The sequence below is a fragment of the Castor canadensis genome, chromosome 16, assembly GCF_047511655.1.
Source record: "Castor canadensis chromosome 16, mCasCan1.hap1v2, whole genome shotgun sequence".
In the NCBI taxonomy this organism is placed as follows: domain Eukaryota; kingdom Metazoa; phylum Chordata; class Mammalia; order Rodentia; family Castoridae; genus Castor; species Castor canadensis.
This window is the reverse complement of record NC_133401.1, coordinates 14,271,459-14,281,614: the sequence shown is the minus strand read 5'-3', so window position 1 is coordinate 14,281,614 and position 10,156 is coordinate 14,271,459. Positions and strand designations below refer to the sequence as shown.

At 51.2% G+C, this 10,156-nt stretch overlaps 1 protein-coding gene across 1 annotated transcript; it reads left to right on the top strand.

Moving 5' to 3' along the window:
• The first annotated feature begins 2,581 nt into the window (after positions 1-2,581).
• On the top strand, positions 2,582-5,070 carry Rabac1 (Rab acceptor 1). The gene is made up of 5 exons (XM_020166906.2): positions 2,582-2,766; positions 3,045-3,257; positions 3,557-3,654; positions 4,637-4,738; positions 4,821-5,070. Exons 1-5 carry the CDS (start codon positions 2,711-2,713, stop codon positions 4,907-4,909), a joined length of 558 nt encoding a protein of 185 aa, XP_020022495.1. The 5' UTR covers positions 2,582-2,710; the 3' UTR covers positions 4,910-5,070.
• The last annotated feature ends 5,086 nt before the right edge of the window (positions 5,071-10,156 follow it).

The window sequence follows — 10,156 nt, the reverse complement described above, 5'->3', positions numbered from 1 at the left end:
CAGGGACCTCATCAGCTGAGGCTTTAGGAAGCGCTCTTTCTCTATCATTATTTCAAAGGGCTCCTTTCCCAATTGCTCCATGCAAGGCCCCATCTCCCCCAATCCACTTACCCAAAGTTCTTCCCATTCTCTCATTCACAAAGCCTCTCCCCACAACATCCCTGCTTCTGGACCCCACTGCCCTCTCCCCACTAGCCCCACCCACCTCCCTCCATGACTTGTGTCTCACCACCTCCAGGCCTTTGCCCAACTATGTCCTCTGGTGGGTCAGGAAGCAAAAAGGCTTTGACTCAGCTCTCCTAAAGAAACTCAGCAACTCGTGTAACAAAAAACAAAAACAAAAAATGCAAATTTTTCAAGGACAGCATGGGAAGAGGCAGCTGGACCTTTGCCACCAATCTGGTTCCCAAGATACCTCTATCCCCTGGGGGCGCTCTGCTGGTTACCTCTGCGCCCCCGTCACTCTGAACTCAAGTGACCCTCAGTAACTCGCTGGGTAATTGTACATTCATGGCCCTCCTCTGATCTCGTGAGTTGGAAAACCTGAACAAAATTTACTAAAATCCTGAAGACAAAAAAGGGGAAATAGGCCAGGCGCCAGTGGCTCAGGCCTGTAATCCTAGCTACTCAGGAGGCAGAGATCAGGAGGATCATGGTTCAAAGCCAGCCTGAGCAAATAGTTTGTGAGACCCTATCTTGAAAAAAAAATCTATCACAAAAAAGGGCTGGTGGAGTGGCTCAAGGTGTAGGCCCTGAGTTCAAACCTCGATACTGGAAAAAAAAAAAAAGTGCCCAGACTCAGACACCAGCCAATCTTTGGGACATCTAAGGTTCAAGGGGCCAGCAGCCCCTAATGTGCTACTGTGAAATTTGAGGAGGCCTAACTCTAGAAATACCCAGAACATTCATAATAATGTACAGACAGTAACCCCAACTACATTTATTAAGCACCCTACATGGGCAATTTACCTGAACCACCAGTACCCTGTGACTGGTGCCATTAAGACAACACTGCCTAGATGAAGACACGGAGGTTCAAGGAGGTGACTAGGTCTAAGCCACCCAGCCTGGATTTCTCTCCTGAGTCTGACTCCAGAATCCCAGCTCTTTTGGGTGTAATCATTTCTTTAAAAAACTTCCAACCTTTTCTTTTCCTAAGTTCCCTCTCTCCGATCCAAAGGTGTGTGTGGAATATCCCTAGTCCTAATCCACTCCTCCCTGGGAGTCTAAGGGTGGAAGAGATCTTTGTTCCAGCAACCATGGTCTCCTCCCCAGCATCTACCTCTTAAGGGAGGAATTCATTCCCACTAATTCTGTTATCTCAGCACTCAAAAATGTGGTCCAGTAGGAATGGTGGCTCATATCTGTAGTCCTAGCTGCTTGGGAGGTGGACATTGGAAGGATCAAGGGTTGAGGCCAGCTCAGGCAAAAAGTCCTCAAGACCCTATCTCAACCAATAAAAGCTGGGTGTGGTGGTGTGCATCTGCCATCCCAACTATGAGGGAGGCATAAAAAGGCTGGCTTGGGCAAAAACAGGAGACTCTATCTCAAAAATAACCAGAGCCATTTGGAGGAATGGAGAGCGACTGCCTGGCAAGCATGAAGCCCTGAGTTCAAACTCCAGTTCTGCCAAAAAAAAAAAAAATTCCTTGGCTGGGCACTGGTGGCTCGTGCCTGTAATCCCAGCTATTCAGGAGGCAGCAATTGGGAGGATCATGGTTCAAAGTTAGCCCGGGAAATTAGTTCGTGAGATCCTATCTCGAAAAAACCTACCACATGACTGGCGGAGTGGCTCAAGGTGAAAGCCCTGAGTTCAAGCCCAAGTACCGCAATTAATAATAACAATAATAAAAGAACCAGAGCAAAAAGGGCTGGGGGCATGACTCCAGTGGTAGATTGCCTGCCTAGCAAGTGCAAGGCCCTGAGTTCAAACACTAGTACCTCCCAAAAAAAAAAAAAAAGTGGTCCAGGTGGGTGTGGATGGGTGTAAATCCCAGCTACTCAGGAGGTGGAGTTAGGAGGAGGCCAGTTGCCAAAATTGCAATACCCTATCTGAAAAATAAACTAAAAGTAAAAAGACTGGGATGTGGCTCAAGTGGTAGAATTCAAACTCAACTACTGCAAAAAAAAAAAAAAAAAAGTGGTGCAGAGAACATCAGCATCACCTGGGAATTGTTAAAAATGCAAATGAATGAGCTTCACCCCAGACTTGTTGAATCAGAATGTCTGGGGCTGGGGCCCAGTAAAGCAATGTCTTATCAAGCCGTCCAGTGTTTTTAAGCTCTCTAGAATCATGACAGCTCTGCGCAGTCCCTATTGCATCCTCCTCGGGAGAGTACATGACTCCCCCTTCTGCCATTGGATGCCATTGGAGCTCCGATAACATCTTCACTCCTGATATGCACCTGCCAAGCTCCACACGGCCCAACTCCTGAAACTACAACTCCCACAACGCTGAAAGGCGCTCAGTATGTTCCGGGACTACACCTCCCAAGGTGCTTGCAAGCAAGTCCGCCAATCATAGCTCCCGCCCTGTCAGACGCCGCTAGAACTACAACTCCCACAATGCTCCGCGGCGCAACTACCGCCCCCTGCGGTTCGGAGCGGCGCCACGTCCGCTCCGCGGGGTGAGGCCGGGCTCGGGCGGGGCCCGCGGAGTCTGCAGGACTTGGGGCTGGTTACCAGCAGTTCTGTCCCTCACAACGCAGACATGGCAGCTCAGAAGGACCAGCAGAAGGATGCCGAGGCAGAAGGGCTGAGCGCCACGTGAGCGAGCCGGCACTGGTGTAGCCCCTGATCCAAGACGCGGGAATCCTGCCCCCCCCCTCCGCCCCGAGTCCCAGAAGTCCCGGCCTCCAGGCATAGAGCTCTAGGGACCCTGGAGTCTGGGCCCTTAGCCGTCTCATCTCCAGGGATCCAGGAATCTTGCTCCCTCCTGGGACCCTTCCCCATTAGGACCCCGGAGCCCATTCCCCCTTCTCCCTTATTCCCCGAGGGTCTGGGCTCCCAACCCAGCCCGCCGCTGACCCGGCTCTGCCCACCAGGACCCTGCTGCCCAAGCTGATTCCCTCTGGCGTAGGCCGAGAGTGGCTGGAGCGGCGCCGCGCGACCATCCGGCCCTGGGGCACCTTCGTGGACCAGCACCGCTTCTCGAGACCCCGCAACCTGGGCGAGTTGTGCCAGCGGCTGGTACGCAATGTGGAATACTACCAGAGCAACTATGTGTTCGTGTTCCTGGGCCTCATCCTGTACTGCGTGTGAGTGCCTCCCCTGCCCCGCACGCACCCCCACGGGCTGGCCGCCACGCCCAGCCGACAGGCCCCGCCCACCACTGCCAGACCCCGCCCATCGGCAGCCCCCCCCCCCTTCTTGCCCATGAGTTAGTTACCAAAGGGCCAAGTCTGTATTCCCCCATCAACCTGGCCAGGATGTAGGGTCAGGTCCCACCTGGCCTTCCCTGACCTCAAGGACGTAGCCTTTGCATGTCCTTAAGGCCAGCCCTTGTCTGGCTGAGTCCTAGATGACTGATCCTTGCCTTCCTAATCTCTTCCTTCAGTGTCACATCCCCCATGCTGCTGGTGGCTCTGGCCGTCTTCTTCGGCGCCTGTTATATCCTGTATCTGCGCACATTGCAGTCCAAGCTTGTGCTCTTTGGTAAGACATCCCCTGTCCAGATAGATCCCTGGTCCCTCCAGTCTTGGTCTCTTGGAATGCAGACCCCAAATCCCAAGTTGTTGGAACCTGTCTGCCCATGCTTATTCGCTAGAGCCACCAAATGTGGTCCTAAGGATCTCAGACCCACCAGATGCCCCCAACCAGTCTTAGCTCCCCCAAATTGTTGTTCCCCATCCCCACAATGAGATTCCCCAGAACTCATGGCACTGCCATCCCCTGTGAGGTGAATTTACTTACCCCTTCTGCTCTAAACCTCTGCAGCAAGCATCAGCTGCAGGTGCCCTCATTGGACACGAGGTGGCGACATTATACAGGCCTAGATCTGTCACCACCCCTCTTCTGCTTCCTGGGGTGGAACCAGGAAGATCTTGGAACTTCTCAGATAGGGAAGCTGAAGTCTTAAGTCTCATGTGCCCCAGACTGGTATCGAGCACACTAGGAAGAAAGGCACCAAGTGAAGTTCCACCCAGGGGAAATCCCAGGTTTGCCAAGGGAGTTGGGATCAGCCCATCAGGTAGACCTAAGTCATGGTGTTTCAGAGGCCCGCAAGTTATGTACATGACAAAGATGGGTGACAAAGACAGGCTGGGTTGGAAGGAGCCCCCAAAACACAGGCACAATTTGGCTTCCATCCTCTGCTGTCATCGGAGCAGCAGATCTGATCTTTCAGTCTCATGTGAGAAGCCAGAAAGCTGCATTTTTATGTGAAATCATTCAGTGTGTTTGTCAAATTCTTGTGAAACATCTCAAAGGACACATCCTCAGGTCAGACTTGGCCCTGAGGCTGCCAGTTTAAGACTCCTGAGTGAGTGCAGGCTGGAAGGGATGTGGGAAAAGCAGGGTGAGGCTGGGGTGTGGAGAGCCTTGGCGTAGAAGCCTGGATTGGATCCTGGAGTTTGTAACACCAGATTGTGGGCTGGGGTCAGAGTGGGAATGACTGCCCAATGCCATCTGCTCCCAGGTCGAGAGGTAAGTCCGGCCCATCAGTACGCTCTGGCTGGGGGAGTCTCCTTCCCTTTTTTCTGGCTGGCTGGTGCAGGCTCCGCTGTCTTCTGGGTCCTGGGTGAGTACCAGGGTCTGAGTGGTGCGGGTTGACGGTGGGGACCAGCAAGGGAGGTGGCTTCAAACTGCCTGATGTCCTGCAGGAGCCACCCTGGTGGTCATCGGCTCCCACGCCGCCTTCCACCAGATCGAGCCTGCAGATGGGGAGGAGCTGCAGATGGAACCCGTGTGAGATGTTGTCCAGGACCTGCCGGCCTCCCTGGCCAGATGCCCCGCTCATCCACCCCTGTCCTGCATGGCCCTGATCCTTGGGCCAGAAGCACCCCTCCCAGCACAAGCCCAGGGAGGGCTCTGCCTTTGGAAATAAAACTGTTACAGTAGCCATTCAGCAAATGTTTTCCCTGGGTTCTCTGTGGGTCTGCTGGGGCAATGCTGGGAATACCAAGGAACAAGACAGGGTCCTGGAAGTGGGAAAGACAATAAGCAGGACATATGAGCAAAACAGCATAGGATATTAGGCTGGGTGTGGTGGTGCATGCCTGTAATTACAGCAGAGGTAGGAGGATTGCTATCTGAGGCCAGCTTCAGGCAAAACCACAAGACCCTATCTGAAAAAACAAAGCAAAAAGGGCTGCAGGCATGACTCAAGTGGTAGAACACTTTGGAGTCCCTGAGTTTAATCCCTAGTTCTGCCAAAAGAAAGTTGGGGGAGTGTTTACACTTGCTAGGCAGGTGCTCTACCACTTAAGCCACTCCATCAGCCTCAGAGAGCAGCTCTTTACTAGGGCATGAAGACACAATCCAAGGTCCCGGGTGCCAACCAAGGGCCAACTGTGTGCACAGGCTGATCTAGGGATGGCAGCCTCATGCTGCTGTGTCAATGCTGCTCTGCACAGAGAAAGTTCTGGAGTGAGTTGCAGGTCACAGGTGCCCAGGGAAGCCCCCTGAGGTGGCCCTAAGTGCAGACCTTAACTGAGGCAGGGAGCAGCTACAGCCATGATCCTTTGGAGGAAGAAAGTTCTGGGCAGAGGAGACAGCAGGCATCATTGGCTTTTACCTGAGCTATAATTGACTTTTTTTTTTTTTTTTGAGGCAGAGTCTGGCTATGTAGCCAAGCTGACCTCCACTCTTGATCTTCCTGCCTTAGCCTCCCAAGTGCTAGGATTATAGATACGTGCTACCATACATAGCCCAGTTGGCTTTTTTTTTTTTTTTTTTGGTGGTACTGGTGCTTGAACTCAGGGCCTTCATTGTGAGCCACTCCACCAGCTCTATTTTTGTGAAAGGTTGTTTGAGATAGGGTCTCAAGAACTATTTGCCCAGGCTGGCTTCAAAGTGTGATCCTCCTGATCTCTACCTTCTGAGTAACTAGGATTACAGGCGTGAACTTCTGCACCCAGCTAAACTGGCTTTTTGTTATAAGGGGCAGCCTCTGCCATGCAGAAGCACTGACAACAAATGTGATTGGTCGGGAAGTGCACATGTGGAAGGTCAGCAAAGTGAGACACCAGGACAGCCTGAGGAGCTGCTGTAGGTGGGACTGGCCAGGGACTTGATCTGAAGTGATGTTTCTGGGATCCCTGAGGGACACAGCCAGCCACAGGAAGAGTTGTGGGTGCCATCTCTAAGGTATCAAAATGTGGTCTCCCAACCCTTCCAACCTCGGTCTCGCCACCAGAACTCCTTATGTGTCATTTGTTCTGCACAGTGTTTACCCAGGACCCACTAAGCACCCAGCATTGGTCTGGAATTCTGCTGTCACTCACTCTGGCTACAGGTGCCCACTGGTTCATGTGGTGACCAGGTTTGAAGATGCACTGAATGTAAAACTGAAAAGGGGGTAAAATTTCTTGTTGGTCATTTCCATACTGACTGGGTGTTGGAAGGATACTATTTTGGATATGTTGGGTTAAGTTATTATGAATTTCACTTTTTTTAACTTTCTAAAATGTGACTATGTAGAGAATGGAAAGTTATGCCCATGGATCCTGGTGTAGTGGCACATATCTGTAGTTCCAGGGCTCAGGAGGCTGAGGCAGGAGGATTGGGAGTTCAAGGCCAGTCTGGGCTACATAGTGAGACCCTGTCTCAAAAAGAATGGAGAAAGGGAGGGAAGGAGGAAGGAAGGGAGGAAAAGAAGGGGAGGGGAAGAGGGAGGGGAAGAGGGAGGAAAGAAGGGAAAGAGTTACACCCCCTGCCTTGTGTTTGTTTCTATGGATCTGGTTCTTGGAGCTCACCTTCAGTTGGAGAGACACAAGACACACCCACAAACCAGCCAACCAATGGAGTCCTCAGAGAAGGGTATGCCACAAAGCTAACCAAAGGGACTGGGTGAAACTAGTGGAGGGGAGGGCAGGAAGGGCTCACTTGAAGTGGAGAGACCAGGGGCCTTGCAGGGTTATGAGGGGCAACTCCTTCCTTGGAGATCAGAGGGAAGAGCATTCTGGCCAGAGAGAACAGCAAATGCAAAGTCCCTGAATTCATATCGGTTCAATGACAGGGCAGTGCTTGTATGTGGGGTAAAGAGAAATGACATTGGGGACCAAATCACACAGGACCTGCAGACCCTGATGTGGAGAGCACAGAAGAATTTTGAGTAGGAAAGACAGAAGGTCAGGTGTGAAGATTAGAAATACCTCTCTGAGGTGCTGGGTGTGGTGGTGCACACCTGTAATCCCAGCACTGGGGAGGCAGAGGCAGGAAGATCGTGCATTTGAGTCCATCTTGGGCTACATAGCGAGACTCTACTCAGAAAAAAACAAAGACTGAGGTGTAAGTCAGTGATACAGCACTTGCCTAGCATGTGCAGTGCCCTGGGTTCCATCCCCAGTACCGAAAAAAAGGAAAGGAAGGGAAGAAAGAGAAGTTCCAGATTTTGGTCCCAAAAAACAAAACAAAACCACCCCTCTGGGACTCAGTGGGGAGTGAGTTGGGGGCGGGGATTATTCCAAGTTGGAGAAGATCAGGCAGGGATGGGAAGGAATTCTCAGGGACAGGATAGGGAAGAAGAGGAGGCAGCACTGAGGTGGTGACATGACCCCCGTGGGAGTTAAGGGGGAGGGAGTAGACAAGAATGGCACCAGGCTTCAGGCCTAGGGCACCATGGGAAGACCAGGGAGCCTGGAAACCTGGATCCACAGAGAGCCTGGCCAGCCACTGAGGATGCCCTTCCTGCAGGGTCCACCAGAGGGCAGACAAATGCTTCCTTTGGCTTTCTCCAGGGACTCATTCTGAGAGACCAGGGTAGGCTGGGTACTTGGGGGCCTGAGGCTGGGTCAGGTCTGGCTGTCTATTTTGGGGACAGTGCCTGGAGTCCAACTGGATGGCTGGGAGTGACAGATTATCTTTTTTTTGGGGAGTGACAACCCTGTTTCTTGTTTGGGGTAATAGAAACTGGAGATCTGTTACCAACTTTGAGGTGACAGGGACTGGTGGTCAGATGATAGAGTCTGGGACTCCCAAGGCCTGGGTATCTAGGTGACAAATTTGGGGAGATGACACTAGGAGTTCTGGGCCCTAGTTTTGAGTGACAATGTAGGGAATCCCTTTAAAGGCTAGAGATCTAGGGGTCTAGTTGGTGGTGACAGAGCCAGGGAGGGGCCCTATTGTGTGACTTGGGACAACAGAGAGAGGAAAAGGGGTCTCATTGCCTACCATAAGGTGACAGCAACTGTGGGGTCACACATTTTAGTTTGGGGAATGTCTACTTACATAGTTTGGGGTGGAAGACACAGTGGGTCCAGTTCTCAAGTTGTCAGTGCTGCATTAGGGACTTGTGCTGGTTAAGAGAAGCAGGAGTCATCTGAGGTGTCAGGAGACTCAGGTTTCTGTCTAGGTTGGGGTGCTGGGGGTTGGGACTTTAAGGTCTACTTTGGGGCAACAGATCGGAGTCTGTCTAATTTGAGGTGATCAAGACTGGAAGTCCTGGAACTTCAGGGGAAATGAGATCTAGAATCTTTGGAGTGATGGACAGGTTGAAATACTGAAATTTAGGTTTGTGATACCAGATTGAAGGTCCAGTGACAATCTGGAGCAATGGAAATTGGGTCTTGGATACTCCATGGGAGTATCTGAGACTTGTGCTCTGATTATCTCACTTGGGGTGGCTGAGACCATAAGGTAAAGAGTCTGATATGGAGTTCTAGAGACGAAAGTACTGGTTCTCTTAGTTTAGGGGGGATGACAGTAGGGCTTGGGATTTGGTTTGGGGTAAGAAGCTTCATGTAATCAGATGGCTCGTTTAAGGCTGTAGATGCTATAGATTTGGCAGCCTGCTTGGGGTGACAGACTTACCAGGATCTGGCTGAATAGTTTGGGGTACCAGAGACTGGGGGTCCTTTTGTCTGGCTTGGAGGCAGGGATTCCAGACATGTCATGATTGAGATTTAAGCACTGTGGATCATCTTTGTCAGAAACTGGGGGTCCAGGTATCTAGTTTGGGACACCAAAAATGGGATTTCCTTTGTCTAGCTTGGGATGGGAGAGATGTGGACCATAATTATCTAGTGTGTGATGAAAGACTAGGGCTCAGTTGTCCAGTTTGAGATGAAGTGACTGGGGCTCCAGGATCCAATTTGGGGTGCCATAGGGTGGGAGTCTGCTTGTCTTGACTGATGTGAGTGGGGAGGGGGGTCTGGATGGAGTCTGGTTGAGTAGGTGAAGATCAAAGGAACTGTAGGCACATGTCTGTAGTTTGAGGTGACATTTTATGCACTGAGTTGCTCAGTGTAGGAGAACATGGCCTAGAGGCACAGCTGTCTCTTTGGGGGTGGCAGATCTGGGGGTCATTTGTCCACTTCTGTAGGAAAGAGACTGGGTCCCAGAATGTCTGCAGGGACAGTTAACAGAGTTTGCTTATGTAGTTTTGTGGGATGAATCTGAGGTTCCAGGGAGCACTGGAGTTAGCAGACTCTGAAGGTCTCTTGCCTAGTTTTGTAAAACGAAATTAGGGTCCCTATCTATATTTGAGGTGACAGAGACTGGTGTCTATCTACTTTGGGAGGATCTTATACTAGGGTCACTCTATGCATTTTGGGTAACAAAAATTGGGGGCCTGGTTGTATGGTTGTTGAACAGGCTAGCATCCCAGGGTGTTTTGGGGGGTGACAGATAAGACTGGGAGTCTTGATTGTGTAATCTTGGTTGGAGACTGGGTGCTCAATTTACTAATTTGTGGTAACAGTCGTCTTCTTTTTTTCTTCCTTTTTTTGCAGTACTGGGGTTTGAACTCAGGGCCATACACCTTAAGCCACTCCACCAGCCCTTTTCTTGTGATGGATTTTTTCCAAATAGGGTCTCCCAAACTATTTGCCCAGGCTGGCTTCGAACCACAATCCTCCTGATTTCTGCCTCCTGAGTTACTAGGATTACAGGCGTGAGCCACCAGTGCCCACCCAGCCATGGTTGTCTGTCTTGAGGTACCAGACATTATCCATCCATTGTCATGTTTGGGGTGACAGAGCTATTGGCCTACTTTCTA

Bases quoted from the DNA above. Each gene is read 5' to 3' on its own strand.
- Rabac1 (XM_020166906.2), top strand. From the start codon at position 2,711: ATGGCAGCTCAGAAGGACCAGCAGAAGGATGCCGAGGCAGAAGGGCTG. The intron at 3,258-3,556 runs GTGAGTGCCTCC...CTCTTCCTTCAG, and splicing joins GGCCTCATCCTGTACTGCGT to TGTCACATCCCCCATGCTGC. The intron at 3,655-4,636 runs GTAAGACATCCC...ATCTGCTCCCAG, and splicing joins GTCCAAGCTTGTGCTCTTTG to GTCGAGAGGTAAGTCCGGCC.